The 15,439-nt window shown below is 53.8% G+C and overlaps 2 protein-coding genes across 8 annotated transcripts; one reads left to right on the plus strand and one right to left on the minus strand.

The window, feature by feature from the left end:
- Positions 1-1,238: 1,238 nt before the first annotated feature.
- On the plus strand, positions 1,239-10,549 carry B3gnt3 (UDP-GlcNAc:betaGal beta-1,3-N-acetylglucosaminyltransferase 3). 7 transcript variants are annotated; one of them, XM_029559384.1, is made up of 5 exons: positions 1,239-1,386; positions 7,401-7,555; positions 7,641-7,718; positions 8,528-9,144; positions 9,457-10,549. In XM_029559384.1, exons 4-5 carry the CDS (start codon positions 8,575-8,577, stop codon positions 10,006-10,008), a joined length of 1,122 nt encoding a protein of 373 aa, XP_029415244.1. In that variant the 5' UTR covers positions 1,239-1,386; positions 7,401-7,555; positions 7,641-7,718; positions 8,528-8,574; the 3' UTR covers positions 10,009-10,549. The 7 variants fall into 7 exon arrangements, with proteins under 7 accessions (XP_029415244.1, XP_008822804.1, XP_029415246.1 ...); XM_008824582.3 differs by lacking the exon at positions 7,401-7,555; XM_029559386.1 differs by lacking the exon at positions 7,401-7,555 and having other exon boundaries at positions 1,252-1,386; positions 7,668-7,718.
- A 2,517-nt stretch (positions 10,550-13,066) lies between these two features.
- Positions 13,067-15,023, minus strand: Insl3 (insulin like 3). The gene is made up of 2 exons (XM_008824583.3): positions 14,781-15,023; positions 13,067-13,394 (listed from the first exon to the last, which is right to left on the minus strand). Exons 1-2 carry the CDS (start codon positions 14,968-14,970, stop codon positions 13,195-13,197), a joined length of 390 nt encoding a protein of 129 aa, XP_008822805.1. The 5' UTR covers positions 14,971-15,023; the 3' UTR covers positions 13,067-13,194.
- Between the last annotated feature and the right edge of the window lie 416 nt (positions 15,024-15,439).

Genomic DNA, 15,439 nt, shown 5'->3' on the forward strand with positions numbered 1-15,439 from the left:
GAGGGTGTTGGATCCCCTTGAACTGGAGTTACAGCTGGTTGTGAGCTGCCATGTGGGTGCTGGGAATCGAACCTGGGTCCTCTACAAGATCAGTCTGTGCTCTTAACCATTGAACCATCTCTCCAGGCCCAATGGAGTCATTTTTATTTTAAGGGTGCCATTCTTTAAGAGAACCCTTCAGTGGATTCCACTTAGGCACCTTGTCTAGTTCCAGAACATTCCATTTCCCAGTCTCCTATCTCCATCAGCAGCTATTCCCCATCCCCTTCCCAGCCCCTGGCAGCCCCAATGTGCTTCCTGTGTTTCATGTGAAGGTGAACACACTAAACATACGCCATGCAAACTTTCATGTCTGACAGCTGGCACCCAGTACCTGTGGGTGCTTTGTACTTTTTCATGACTGACGCTCTACCACCTGGGTGGACAGTTGTGTTTCCAGTCAGGCTGCTGTGAAGGCCAGGGCCAGAGGGACCTGGGCACCCTTTGGGGTTCTCTGAGAATTACTGCTCTGCAGATTGAGGAGTTCTGCGTCTGACCCCCGAGTCTGTCCACTGAGTCCGGGGCCTGTGCTGCTTCTAGCTCCCCTGACCCGCAGCACTTTCCCTCCAGCAGGCTCCCAGGGCCTCAGACTCAGAGTTGGGATATATAGTTTCTGGGGTGAGTTGGGAGGAGGGAGATGTACAGGGGATCCCGGCATTGTGGGGAGCCAGCCAACAGAACAGATTTTAATGTTCTGAAATCTTCAGTCTCTGGGATCACCCTCCTTCCAGCAATACTAATTGATTGGCCTAAGAAGTGGCCAGGAGTTCACTCCCCCACCTTATGAAGTAGGAAGGGAGAGGAGGGAGCTCCTAAGTGGGGGGGTGGGGGGTGGGAGAAGGGGCAGGTAGAGTGGGGTGGGGATGGGGGTGTCCACTGAGTGGAGGGGCTGGGTCAAGGTGAAGAGGTGTGGCCTGGGCAGGGGAGGTGCTGTGGGGGAGTTTAGATGCTGAACCAGACAGAAGTGGGGTCTGTTGTTTTCTTCACTTTTTCTTGTTCTTTTATAGAGAGGTGGGATCTGGAAGGACAGGCAGTGGGATGGCGTCACAGCCTTCTAGGAAGGACATATGGGAGGGGTGCGGCCACAGTGGAGGAACTGGATGGAGAGGGGTGATGTCCTGGATGGAGTAGTCTGCCCTGGGGGTTAGGAGTGGGAGGGACCGGATGACTTTCTCCTTGGCTACTAGGAAGCTCTTGAGGCCGGAGGAAGGGGAAAGTACAGCGAGGTCGAGGTCGGGAGGAGGGTGGAGGGGGCAGGAAACCGCCAGGCAAGGGCGGGGCGGTTGTCCAGGTGGAAAGCGTGCTCCTGCTCCGGGACTGCCTCGCATCTGAGCCGGTGGACAGGAGGTGAGTGCCAGGGTCTCTGAGGTGGGCACGAGGTGGGGACGGGGGTCTCCGGAGCCACGGAGCTCCAGCGGCCCCGGAGCTGGGCTCTGAAGCAGGGTGGTCCTCAGCGTGACCCTGGTTTCCCAGCCCTGGATACTGGACTGGGACACTGGCCACCAGGGACACTGAACCGACCTACAGGCAGGAGTCCCACCCCAACTCCCGAGGGCTCTCCTTTCTTTGAGGGCTCACCATATTAGCAAGGTCTGAATCTGCCTCAGTTTCCCCATGTATGGAGGCCAGCGGTGAAGGGCGAATTGGGTAAAGGAGCAGGGGCCCGGCAGTGGGTAGTCATCTATCACCATAGTTAAATTAAGATTGTGTCGGTAGCTGTGGTTCTGAGCTTCGGGGTGAAGGGTTTTTGTTTGTTTCTTTTCTGTCACTTCCTTTACTAAGATTTTAACTCTGCATCCAGGCTGATTTGAACTTTCTCCCCTCCTTCCTGGGTGCTAGGTGGTAAGGCTGAATCTAGGGTTCCACTCTTCACCCTGTCCTGTCAGATTCTGGGATCGTGGCTGCTGCCTGAGGAGTCTGAGGGAAGGTGTGGCCTATGGGGGACAGCAGCTGGCCCCCTCCTGGCTTCAGTGTTTGCCCAGCAGGGCCCAGCCCAGATCCCCTCTCCGGGATGGGGCCCTTCCCCTCAACAGCTCCAGGTGGTGGAGATTCAGGAAGGGCCTTGCTCTCTGTCCCAGGTAGAGGACAGGCTGGTCCTGGAGCCTCCACCCTCACTGGGTGATCTCTCTCCAGCCCCCTCTGAGGAAGTCCAGAGTGTGATAGGACCCAGCCTTGGCTGCCCCAGGAGCCAGAGGTTTATCCAGAGAGAACCCCCTCCTGCTGGGAGTCCGGCTTTGCCTGATTGCCTTATCTACTGGGGGGCTCACTACCAACACAGACAAAGCTCCTACTCCAGCTAGCTTGACTGTGCCTCAGTTTCCCTCTCCGTAAGGAGGGGCCAGCATAGCCTTTGACTCCCAACATGGTGTGACTTTTGAGTGGGGGTGTAGGGACAGCTGTTTTGTTAACTTTAATCCTCATTATATGAGGCATTTTGTCTGTGACTTTTTGAGGGGAGGGGATCTTTTTGAGACAGGGTCACCCTGTAGCCCCAGCTGGCCTGGAACTCATTATGTAGACCAGGCTGGTCTACATAATGAACTCAGGTAGATCCACCTGCTCTGCCTCCTGAGTTCTTGTCTGTGACATTTATCTTTGCAGGAGAATTACTTTGATTATTGTTAGGTCTTACGTAAAATCCTGGGAGAGCAGAGGAGGGGGCTGGGGACCTGCCTGAGGGGGGTGGGGTCTAGGGTGTACCCCTCACCAGCTCTGGTAATGGGAGGAGCACACCCCACCTTCTCAGCCTCAGTTTCCCCACCTAGGAAGTGAGGTCAGGCTGGACCTGAGGGGGTCCCAGATGCTGGCACCCACCCTCTGGCATGTCCCTCAGTTCCTGGAACGGGGAGGGTGCCCTGTAGTGAATCATACCACAGGGCAATGCAGCCTGGACCAGGAAGTGTCCACGTGAAAGGGGGAGGGGGCTGCTGCTCACCCATGATCTGGCTGGGCCCAGCCCACCCCCCAGCCCAAACTACCCCCGCCCCATACATGGGCTATTCAAAGCATTATCTTTACTGGAATTTTCTTCTTTTCTGATCATAAAAGTAATTGCCCGCTCCTTGTAAAAAGAGACGTGCCCATCCTTATCAACCCCAAGCTGGTACGATCTGGCAAGGAACCGCCCTCAAGTCGGGCCAGGGCAGGGCTGCCATCTGGCTTGCCCTGCCCAGTGTGGCTCTATGTGACCCCAGGAAGGTGGGCACCATCCACCGCCTGGAAACTGAGGCTCCAGAGACTGTCAACAGAGAAAACGCTGACCTGTCTGTGGAGCCCACACTTGGCTTTGGGGCACACAGAGGGGATCTTTCCAGATGCTTCCATCATCCCCCCTACTTTCCACTTTGTGGGAAAACGTTCTAGAATGTTATAAGCATGCCCCCGGAGTGTTCTAAGCGCCTCTGTGGCACGCCCCTGAAACCCCCAGGACCTCGGTGGCCTTCTGGAGGCTGGTACATGGTCAGCTGAAGGGACCTGTGCAGAGCCTGGAAGCTCATGAATATTCAGTGCCAGTGGCTGTGAATGGTCATTGGGTCATTAATACGCACCAAAGAAGTACTTAACAATGTCTGAGCCACAGTTACACAGACTTATAAATATGCAGTGATTCCTTAATAATGTCTCATTAATATTTACTGCATACCTATGAAGCAAGGCCTCCTTAATAAGTGTTTAGATCATTAATATTGAGTGTGTGCTGTTCAGTATTCAGCAGTCATTAATATTCAATGTGCACAAATTTATGGGTCAGCCGTCCATTAAACAGCAGTAGTCAGCCTTGTTAATGGTGTCCATCACTAGTCATCAGCTCCTTCGTAGACAACAGTTTATTAATACTAACATTCAGTTAATACTTAGAGTCATTAACACTCAGTAGCTCATTTTCAGTCAGAAAGCCCTAACATTCATTAGCTTGCTAATGTCCAGTGCGTCGCTAACAACGACTGGTTATTATTCATAGATCCATTTGCATTCATCGTATCGTTTGGTATTCAATCTAGAGCTTTTTTTTATTTATTATTTTTATTTTCTGTGTATGAATGTATTGCCTGCATGTATGTGAGTGCACCCGTGTCGTGCAGTGCCGTGGAGGTCAGAAGAGGGCGTTGGATTCCCCTGGAACTGTAGTTAAGGACGGTTCATAGCTGCCATGTGGGTGCTGGGACTCAAACCCAGGTCCTCTGCAAGAGCAGTCAGTGCTCTTAACCGCTGAGCCGTCTCTCCAGCCCGTTTTGTTTTGTTTTGTTTTGTTAGTTTTTTGAGACAGGATCTTTCTATAGCCCCAGTTGTCCTGAAACTCACTATGTAGACCAGGCTGGTCTTGAACTCACAGAGATCCTCCTGCCTCTGTCTCCAGAGTGCTGGGATGGGCTCTTAATAGTGAGTGTCCAGTGTACACAGTAAATCATGAGTATTCAGAGATTATGAGTATCTGGTGTCTGGAAATTGGTTTTTGAGCTTGTTAACGTGCATCAGAACAGTATTAATATAAGCCATGCATAGAGATCCTGGCTTCTGGGGCTGGTCTTTTTGTGTTGTGTATGGTTCTGAGGCTAGAACCCAGAGCCTCTGGTCTGCTGTATCAGCTCTACCTGTGAGCCATGCCCAGCCCCTCACTGGGGGATTCTAGGCAGAGGCTCTACCTCTGAGCCATGGCCCCAGCCCCTCACTGGGGGATTCTAGGCAGAGGCTCTACCTCTGAGCCATGGCCCCAGCCCCTCACTGGGGGATTCTAGGCAGAGGCTCTACCTCTGAGCCATGCCCCCAGCCTGCTTCATCTTTTCCTTTCCGTTTGGTTTTTTGGTCTTGCTCTGTTGCTAGTTGGCCTGGAATGCGCACAGATCTGCCAGTCTCTGCGTCCCGTGTGCTGGGACTAAAGGCCACCACACTCAGCTTGCTGCTTTTGTCATCTTTTTCTTCCTTGGTGCTGAGTCTCAGCCCCTCCTGCACACCTGTTAGTGTCAGCAGTTCCCTTGGAGATGCTGAGTCTCCCCAGCCAGAAGTTTCCACTTCCAGGACAGTGGAGGGTGGGTGGGGGGTGGATGGCTGCTGTCACCTGTCATGGTGAGAGGTTCAGCTGCAACAGGGGGAAATGCTTGTGCCTAAGTTTTCTTCTTTCAGTTTCATCTGGCCCAGAGCTGGCTCTGGGGCTCCAAGCTTTCTGGGGAGGAGACAGGGTGGGTCCCTTGAGTGGCATGGTGGGGACTGGGCCTGGGTGACTCAACCTCACCCTGGAAGGGCTCTGAGGAGATGGGGGTTGAGCAGAGAATGACGATGTAGAAGGAGCTGGAAGGAAGACTCAGCAGTGGGCAGCATGTGCAAAGGCCCTGAGACCACACACTGCTGGCTCTGGTGGGTATGGCTGGGACAAGGAAGCCCAGCAGGACTTGGGGGGCCCACCAGGCCACACCCCTGCAGTCACTCCCCGGGGAGAGGCCCTCGGCCCCTAGCCAGTGAAAATAAGTGACTTCCTTGACTATTAAAGGAAGTCACTGTGAATAGCAACGTGGCACAAACAGCCTTGGGCAAATCTGACTGGTTTGACAGTGGGAGGCAGGAAGGAGTCCCCTGACCTTCCTGCTATGATGTTGGGCTCACACCTTCGGACAAAAGCACCTTACTGGGCGCGTGTGCCCTCCCTGGGAGGGGATACACATGCACTGAGTCTCCTGGTGCCTTCAAGGTGACCCTACCCAAAGGCTCAGAGGCTTTGAAACTTCTGTTCCCCTGATTTCCTCCAGGGTCTGCAAGCCCACTGGCTTTCTTTCCTGGCCCAGGCCCCAAATTATCTGTGTGCATATGCACGTGGAGGTTAAAGGACAGCTTCTGGGGTGGTTCTCTCTTCACTATGTGGGTCCTGGGATTGAACTCGGGTCAGATCCTCAGACTTGGCAACAAGTGCCTTTACCTGATGAGCCATCTATCTCACTGGCCCTCACACAGGAAACTTACTGTCCATTTCCTGCCTCCATGGTGACCATGGCTCCCCACTATATCTCACATCAACTTAAGATGCTCATTTTAGACTGGACATGGTAGCACATGTCTTTAATCCCAGCCTTTGGGAGGCAGAGGCAGGAAGATCTCTATGAGATCTAGGCCACACTGGTCTATAGGGAGTTCAAGGCCAGCTGGGACTATAGGGAGACCCTGTCTCTAAACGAAAACAAAACAAAACAAAAGCTCACCCTCCCAAAATTCTCCATTCCAGTAAACATGGCTGTCTTGGTTCCTTGGCTGGACCAGGTTTTTCCCTGTGGTTTGGCAACAGCTTGACTCTGCCACGTGAATGGCCCTGTTGAACTCCTATGCACCGTGCAAAGCCTCACCCTCAGTATCCCAATCCCTTTTGTTTGGCTCCATCCCTCACTCCATAAGTGCCCCTTGGTACAGGACCTTGTCTGGGACAAAAATACCCAATACATGTATTTGTTGAAGGAAGGAAGGAATTTCTTTTTTCTTTTAAAATTTGAGACACGGAGCCAGGTATGGTGGTGCATGCCTTTAGTTCCAGCACTCAGGAGGCAGAGGTAGGTGGATCTCTGTGAGTTCAAGGCCAGCCTGGTCTACATAGCAAGTGTCAGGCCAGCTGGGGCTACATGTAGACCCTGTCTCAAAAAGACCAAAAAAAAAAAAAAAAAAATTGAAAACAGTCTTCACTATGTAGTACAAGTTGGCTTTGAGCTCACTATGTCCTGGTGGATGAACTTGAAGACTTCCTGCCTCTACCTAGGCATGCTGGGATGATAGCTGCCTCCCTACACCCTGACTCAACCCCAGGCTAGAAGGGGCTGTGTTATAGTTTGCCTTCAATTGCTGTGGCAAAACACTCTGACCAGTACCAACTTGGGGAGGAAAGGGTTTATTTGGCTTACAGGCACAGTTCATCATCAAGGGATGCCAAGGCAGGAACTCAGGAAAGAAACTGCCGCACAGACACAGAGGGGTGCTGCTTACTGGCTTGTTCCTTTGGCCGTTGCTCAGCCTGCTTGTTTGCTTTCTAAATTATTTTTTATTTTATGTGTATGAGTGTTATGCCTGCATGTATATAAGTGCACCCACGTTGTACAATGTGTCAGATCCCCTAAAACTGTGGTTACAGACGATTGTTTGCTGCCATATGGGTGTTAGGAATCGAACCTAGGTCCTCTGCAAGAACAGTCAGTGCTCTTAACTGCTGAGCCATGTCTCCAGCCTCAGCCTCCTTTCTTATCCAACACAGGCCCACCTGCCCAGGGGTGGCACTGCCCACAGTGGGCTGGGCCTTCCCACATCACTTAACAGTCAAGAAAACGCCCCACTTCCATGGCCACAGGCCAGTCCAATGGAGGATGTTCCTCAATTGAGAATCCCTCTCCCAGGTGTGTCAAGCCGACAACCGAAGCTGCCGCCTGCCCAGCTGCTGTGGCCACAGTGGCTCAGCACCCCTCACAAGCCCTGGCATCGGAGTGGGAGTCCAGCCCCTCTAGCGCAGGCACTGGCCAGGACAAGCCTGAAGCTCCATCTAGCAGGCCCAGTAAGAGCCTGTGGTTCAAAGGGCGGAGCGTAGGGGTTCTCTCCTCTGCCAGCCCTGATGAGGTTAAAGATGTATATTTTGACAGATGTGAATCATGTGGGTGTCTTGGCAGAGTAAGAAGATGTTGACTGCATTAATGGAGGCCTAGCAGACAGTGAGGGAGGTAAGTTCCTCCCCCCTCCATTTAAGTTGTTCAAACTTAAGACCCTGAGTGCCTACTAAGTAGATGAATGAACAGGCATAAATGAAAAATGACTTTCAGGTGTGGGTTTGGGGTCAGGTTGTTGAGCATTAAATCCACCACTGAGAGTAACTGTTAGGCTGTGGGGAGAAGATGCCTACACAGAGCCCTGAGGCAGAAGGACCCACAGCACTTCCACACAGGGCCCATTCTCAGTTCACCTGGAGATTCAGAAAGGTGGAGTCCCTTTGTCAGACACACAGCTGAACTTACACTGTGGAATTAGAGTCTATTTCATGGCTGTGCCACATCCCTGGTCCAGGACACTTTGGCAAGGCTGGGATGAGCACTCAGCCTCCTGGGTGAGCAAAGCTCGTGCTTTCCGTGACCTGGTGCCAATCTTTGACTCCAGTAAACCCAGAAGCTGGCACGTTTCCCAGACAGAAGGGTGGAGAATGCTCGCTGGATGCCAGTTGGTAGAAACCCTTCACGAAAGGAGATGCTGTAGATGCCCCTCTACACCCTCAGAAACCAAGGCCGAGTGTGACAGGGACACAGCTGGGGTATGCTCCGACTGACTGGTCTGTGAGGATCAGGAGCTGTGTTCCAGTTAAGCCAGAGCAGGCATGTGTAGGGTTGCTAACTGGAGTCTAACAAGAGGCAGGGGTGGGGGGTGAGCAGGAAGTCAACTTTTAAGGCTTTGCCAACCTGAGTAACTGTACATATGGTACTGATTGTCGGAGTCCCTGGCGAGCCTCGGGTACCCACTGCTTCCTTGACCCTTGTTGTAGGATTCCCGCGGGACCGTGTCTGAAGTAGGGGCCCCAGACCAGCCAAGATGCGCCTCTTCCGGCCGCTGCGACCCGACCTGAGCCTCTTTCTGGCAGCGGGCGCACTCATCCTCCTGTTTCTCTTTGTTGTACGCGTGTCGCCCCCCGGCTGCCCAGCTCCGGAGCGACCCCTAGAAATCCTCGAGGTCCCCACATGGCCCGTGCCCCGTGTGCACCCGCCACCGGCCCCATGCCGGGCCAACTTCTCTGTGGCCGCGCACCCCGACTTTGCGGAGATGCCTGAGCGCGTGCGTGACTTCCTGCTCTACAAACACTGCCGGAACTTCCGGCTGCTGCAGGACCCTCCCCCCGACAAGTGTGCGGGCTCGGTATTCCTCCTGCTGGCCATCAAATCCTCTCCCCGGAACTACGAGCGACGCGAAGTGGTGCGCAACACGTGGGGCCGCGAGCGGCAGGTGCGGGGGGCCCGGCTGCGGCGCATCTTCCTGGTGGGCACCGACGGAGACCCACACCAGGCTTTCAAGGTCAACCGGCTGCTGGAGCTGGAGGCGAAGACATACGGGGACATCCTTCAATGGGATTTCCAGGACTCCTTCTTCAACCTCACCCTTAAGCAGGTGAGTGGGGCCTGGAGGAGAAAGCCGGGGTGGGAGGGAGCGCAAGGGAGCTGGAATTTGAGTATGCATAAGAGTTCCAGGGACAAAAATGAAAAAAGTTTGCCAAAAAGTGAATTTACTTTTTTGCTGTTTGAGATGGAGTCTCACTATGTAGCGCTGGCTGGCCTGGAACTCACTATGTAGACCAGGCTGGCCTCGAACTCCACTTGCCTCTGCCTCCCAAGTGCTGGGATTAAATTCACTTTAATTCATGAATTCACAGTTTGGTGTGCTGGGCCCCTCAATCCCTCGTGTCCCTCCCACATTATACAGGTCCTTTTCCTGAGCTGGCAGGAGAGTCGGTGCACCAACGCCAGCTTTGTGCTCAACGGGGACGATGATGTGTTTGCACACACAAACAACATGGTCACCTTCCTGCAAGGCCACGACCCTGACCACCACCTCTTCGTGGGCCACCTCATCCAGAACGTGGGCCCCATCCGTGTGCCCTGGAGCAAGTACTACGTGCCCAAGTTGGTGACCGCCAACGAGCGCTACCCGCCCTACTGTGGCGGCGGCGGTTTCCTGCTTTCCCGGTTTACCGCTGCCGCCCTGCGCCACGCTGCGCCCACCCTGGACATCTTCCCAATCGACGACGTCTTCCTGGGCATGTGCCTGCAGCAGCAGGGGCTGGCCCCAGCCTCCCACAGTGGAGTGCGCACAGCAGGGGTGCAGTCGCCCACCAAGCGCCTGTCCTCCTTTGACCCCTGCTTCTACCGAGAGCTGCTGCTGGTGCACCGCTTCCAGCCGTTCGAGATGCTTCTCATGTGGGATGCGCTGAGCCGACCTAACCTCACCTGTGGACAGCAGGGCCGCGTCTACTGAGGCCTGACGGTCAGCATCCCCTGGCTCCTGGCCTCCAGATCATGGGAATTCCTGCAGATCCTTCAAAGTCTACTTGGTACTTAGGTCACACTGGGCTGTCTAGATTCACCTAAAGGAAACGGAATAGCACCACACCAGCCTGCAGCAGCTGTCCGGGAGCCCAGCTTGGCTGTGTGTTTGTTGGGGGAGGTCAGCTCAGCCTCTGGGGAGCCAGCTCAGCATGGGGGTTTCAGCTTGGAGCCTGGGTGCTGCTGGTCAGCCAGGCCTTAAGAGCTGGAGCTCTGCCCAGAGTTCAAGGCCTGCCTGGGAACTCTTGAATCCTTGTACAGCTCAGCAAAAAGAGTTTTACCCTTGAGCCCCTGTGGGTGGTGAGAGGGGCCACCATAGGCATGGACTGGGCCTCTGCCCTTCCTCAGGTTCTGTGACCAAGGCCAGAGCCTCCCAGACTTCGGAGCTCAGAGATCTTGGCGTTCCCAGCAAGACTCAGATCAGTCTCACACTGTCGTCATCGTCGTAGTCCCGTGCCGCCCCCCCCCCCCCCCCCCCCGATGGCCTCAGGACACCCAGTAACTCAGGGAACAGCTCAGGGATGGGAGGGGTTACCCCCCTATCCATACAAGTAGGGATCCTAGGTCTTGCAGATGCAGGGCTAGAGCAACCCCAGGCTCCCTGTTGCCCCTGCACTCTGTGTCTCTGCTCAGGTTGTGCAGGCCTGGTTGTAGTTGGGGTAGAGGGAAAGAGATGGGGAAATAAAGATGTTTGCAAAAGACTGAAGATACTTTGTGGTGCTGGAGACAGAACCCGGGGCCTCATGGGTACTGGGCAGGCACTCTTGCCACTGAAACCACATTGCCAGCCCCCTTTTATTTTATCTTTTTACAATTTTTTGTTACATTTGTTATATGTGGGTATGTGTGTATGTGGAGGTCAGAGGACAACTTGCAGGAGTTGGTTCTCAACTTCTCTTATGTGGGTCCTGGGGATCAAACTCAGGTCTTCAGGCTTGGTGGCAAGCATCTTTACCTGCTGGGCCATCTCATTGATCCTCTTTTATTTTTAGAACTGTTCACACATCTTAATATAGCCAGTTCTACTCCATTCTCTTTATTTATTTATTTATTTATTTATTTATTTATTTATTTATTTATTTATTTATTTATTGTCTTTTTTGAGATAGGGTCTCCCTGCACCCTAGCTAGCTTAGAATTCACTATATAGACCAATCTGACCTCAGTCTCACAGATACACCTGCCTTTCCTCCCAAGTGCTGGGATTAAAGGCGTGCACCACCATGCCCAGCAGGACATTTTCATATCTACACAGCTGGCTGTGCTTGAGTCCTGTCCCCTTCGATAACCCCCCCTTCATCCTTTCCCCAATTCCACACCAGCGGACACTATGCATGAGGCTGCCAGACAAATGCCTCACTCCAGCGAGACCTCACCCCAGTGAGGCCTCCTCACCCCGGCGAGGCTCCCACCCCTCCATAGCTCCCTACTGCTCTCAGCTCATGTCAGCAAGGAGAATTCTTGCCTCAGGATTGTCAGCACCTTCCTTGGCTGGGTGGGACATGGAAATTTCCAGACCCATTTGGCCTCCATCCAGTCTCCCAATTCCTTACTTGGCTGCAAGGACTCCAGTTCTGATCCATAATCATTCCTCTTTTTTTTTTTTTTCTTCAGTCAAGGTTTCATGTAGCTTAGGCTGGTCTAGTTCCCTCCACCCCAACCACTGCCAGACCTTGTAGTTGAGAATGATCTTGGTCTTCCTGCCTCCATCTCCCCAGCATTGGAAAGACAGGTGTGCACCACCACACCTGGTTTATGAAGGGCTGGGGATGGAGCCCAGAGCCTCCTGCATGTTAGACAAGCACTCTGCCAACTAAGTTACAAGCACTCTGCCAACAGAGCTACAGGCAAGCCTCCAACTGAGCTATAAGCACTCCATCTACTGAGCTATGAACACTGCCAAAACACCAATAAGCATTCTACCCACTGAGCGCTGGCCCAGCCCTCCTGGTCTGTTGTGCACCTGCTGTATATGCTACATCTTGCCCCCAAATCCCTCCCAAGGGAAGGGTTCCTCATACAACTACGTTGTAGAAACCGAAACAACCTGTGACTAACCCAGTAAAAATCTGTCAAAGCCAGGTCACCCATTCAGGGCTGGGTGGGGACAGGGTTGGCTGGTAGGTCAGGTGTCTGTGGAGGTGACAAACTAAAAGGGCGCCCGCGGCAGAGGTTGGGAGGGAGGATGGGAGGGAGGCATTCCATGCTGAGCGCAGAGCTATGCAAAAGCCCTGAAGCAGGATGAACTAGCACATTCCAGGCTGTGAAGTGAGGAAAAGGGTGAGAGGAGCGGATTAGATGACACAGAGGTTGTTGACCTGGAGATGCAGGAGTAGGACGTGGAGCAAGCCCTGTGACACCTGCTCCTGTTCACACACTGATGTGGCTCCCAATCCCTGGAGGGGAGAATCCCAGCTCCTCAGCTAGACTGGGAATATTGCCAGTTGGTGACCGGACCGAGCCCTCCGCTTAAAAAAAGACCCTAAAGTCACCTGGTTGTAGTTGTTTCTTACACTGGCCCTGAACTCTAGGTAAAAAGTGCCTGCTTAGCCTTACAGTGGTCATATCATACAAACCTCAGTTGGGGTGAAAGGAGAGAATAGAAAAAGTTGGATCATGAACACCCACTATGGTCATACACATCTGCTGTGACCTCTAGTCCTGGGCCTGGGGAGTTGGGGTTAAGGATTTCCACCTGTAGCTCCAACCTGCCTGGCTTTTCCAGGCTGCTGCCTGGCCTGTTTCTCCTTAGACTTTCAAGTTGTTGTTAGGCTCCTGGTAGCACTAGCAGGTCTGTGAGTGCCCAGACTGTAGTCCCACCCAGTGGCTGCCCCCAGCTTGCGACTTTTTTTAGACAAGGTTTGTGAAGTTGCTGATTTATTTTATTGACCTTTTGGGTGACAGGAGAGGAGACATGGGCCCTGATTGGGGATCTTCCTGGGAAAAGGACATGTTATCTTTCAGGTGTGGCATCTCTGCAAAACTGGGGATCCTTCAAGTCAAATTGGGGTTGCCATTCATCTCGCCTGGGGAAGGGGGTGAGTTCCTGTCCCCAGGGTAATTGGCAGTGGGGGCCTGTCTCTGAGCTCCAGGACAGGCCAGACCCTGCCTGGCTCCTTCAATGCGGACAGAGACCCAGCAAGTCCTGCTGGGTGCAGCCAGCAAGACAACAGTGGTGTGCAGGGTTGGTTGCACGGTGGTGACGGTGATGCTGAGGTGCCTGGGGACCAGGCTGTAGGTCAGGTACTGCTGTGGGGTCTGAATCAGCCACGAGTGCATGCAGGAGATGGCGTCCCTCCAGCCACTGCAGTAGCTCACCTGCAACAGAGCAGAATTCAGCAAGTGTGCACAGTCTGACCCACCACACACTCGTGCACCTAAATAAACCAAGGAGCACTTATAGAGCACCTGCTGTGTGCTAGACAGCTCTCAACTGTGCCTAGGCTCACACTTTCTATGCCACCTATGAGCCCCAATCCTGGCCATGGAAGGGTGGGGTCCCTAGAATCAGACACAGGGCTGGGTTCACATTGTGGCTCACGGGGAGAATCCAGACCTTGTCAGAGAGGGAGCCATGGATTCCCCATGCCACAGAAGGCAGAAGACCCACTCAGCCACCGCTGTGTACTGTGCATGTGCACAGAGATGCCACAGCCCCTCCTCTGCAACCCAGGCCTGGGGTGCGTCTCAGCATAGATGCCCCTGTCTAGAATCCTCCAGTGAAGTCCTAGGGACATGGCTTGGGGTGGAGCCCCTGCCTAGAATCCCCCAGTGAGGGTCTTCTTCCTTGAGACTGCAGCACTTGGCCTGCTGAGGCAGTAGTATTCCCATGAGTTTGGGACCGTCCTCTAAGTGAGATTCTGTCTTGTAAACCCAATAAATGAACATATATATATATATTTGGAGCTGAGGCCGGAACCCAGGGCTTTGTGCTTGCTAGGCAAGCGCTCTACCACTGAGCTAAATCCCCAACCCCATGAATAAAATATTTTAATGCAACACTTCATGGGGTCTTTGTTTTTTGATGATGCCAGGGTTGGACCCAGGGTCTTGCTAGACAACTGCCCCACCACTAAGCCTGACCCTCTAAGGCCTGATGCAATCCTTTTAAAAATAAAAAACATCCAGGCACGGTGGCACATGACTGTCACCCTAGCACTTGGGGAGGTGGAAGTCGGAGGATCAGGAGTCCAAGGTCATCCTCTGCTACATCCCGAGTTCCAGGTCAGCCTGGGCTGCATGTATCAAAAACATACAAGTAAAAAAATTAACAACAAAAAATCCATGAAGGGGTCTAGAGAGAGGGCTCATCGGTTAAGAACACTCATTGCTCTTGCAGAAGACCTGGGTTCAGTTCCCAGCACCCACATGGCAGTTCCGAGAGATCCGACGCCCTCTTCTGGCTCCTCCAGCATTGTCACTTATGCAGGCAGAACACTCATATACATAAAGTAAAAATAAATCTTTTACCAAATTAATGCAGATTCCAGTATTGAAATTTTCAGAAGGCGACCCCACAGTGCTCAATCCCTGCCTCGAATTTCTCGGGGGCCCCTCGGCGCCCCTGTGTGAACTGAGCACACAGGTGAGCCCATGCGCTCAGTCTACCTCCTGTTCTTCCAGCCTAGAGCCCTCCTGTCCGTGCGCACGCGCACCTGAGGGACCGGGTGTCCGGGTGACACAGCCCCGCCCGCCCTCACTCACGGTCCTGACCATCTGCCCGCTGCGCAGCCTCGGGGGACCAGCGTGGGCCCCCACACACGCGCACTAGCGCGCGCACGAAGTGGTGTCCGCAGAGCTTGTCGCGGGCCTCCAGTGGCTGCTCGAGTCGCAGAGCGAACCCCAAAGTTGGGAGAAGCAGGAGCAGCATCCAGGCCGGGAGAGACGCGTGCATGGCGGCGGGCGGCTGGGGGCTCCCCGCGGGGACGCCCCTTATATTCGCCTCGGGCCGCCCAGCTGGGTCCTTGGAGGGAAAACATTGGGTGCAGAATCACAGAAGGTCGAGGTGGGGGTCACGGCCGAGGTCTCTGTCTGGGCCAGGATCTTCCGCAAGGGGAGCATTGTGCCAGGGGAGCACTGTGCCAGGAGTCTCTTCTTCCCCAACCTCTCTAAAAAGCCAAGACCCCCTCCAGCTTTATGGTGGCGCCCACCTGCTCCGCTAGCACTCGGGAAGCTGAGGCAGGAGGATTGCTGCGAGTTCCAGGTCAGCCTGGGCTGCCTGGAATTGGGGTATTTTTGACTCGGTTTTGCCAAAGACGGAAACCGAGGCTGGGAGATGTGTTCAAGTGTTATACTTGAACCGCCCCTGTCCCTCTTTCTTCCACTTGGGGGCCTGATGGTGCCCACCTTGGTGGGTGCACACA

The sequence above is a fragment of the Nannospalax galili genome, unplaced genomic scaffold (assembly GCF_000622305.1).
Source record: "Nannospalax galili isolate Female #2095 unplaced genomic scaffold, S.galili_v1.0 scaffold529, whole genome shotgun sequence".
Lineage (NCBI taxonomy): Eukaryota > Metazoa > Chordata > Mammalia > Rodentia > Spalacidae > Nannospalax > Nannospalax galili.

What these genes read in the sequence shown, in the direction of transcription:
- B3gnt3 (XM_029559384.1), top strand. Translation starts at nt 8,575, where the DNA reads ATGCGCCTCTTCCGGCCGCTGCGACCCGACCTGAGCCTCTTTCTGGCA. An exon ending in TCAACCTCACCCTTAAGCAG is followed by an intron (nt 9,145 to 9,456) that starts GTGAGTGGGGCC and finishes CACATTATACAG; the next exon opens with GTCCTTTTCCTGAGCTGGCA.
- Insl3 (XM_008824583.3), bottom strand. Translation starts at nt 14,970, where the DNA reads ATGCACGCGTCTCTCCCGGCCTGGATGCTGCTCCTGCTTCTCCCAACT. An exon ending in GCGGGCAGATGGTCAGGACC is followed by an intron (nt 13,395 to 14,780) that starts GTGAGTGAGGGC and finishes GCTCTGTTGCAG; the next exon opens with GTGAGCTACTGCAGTGGCTG.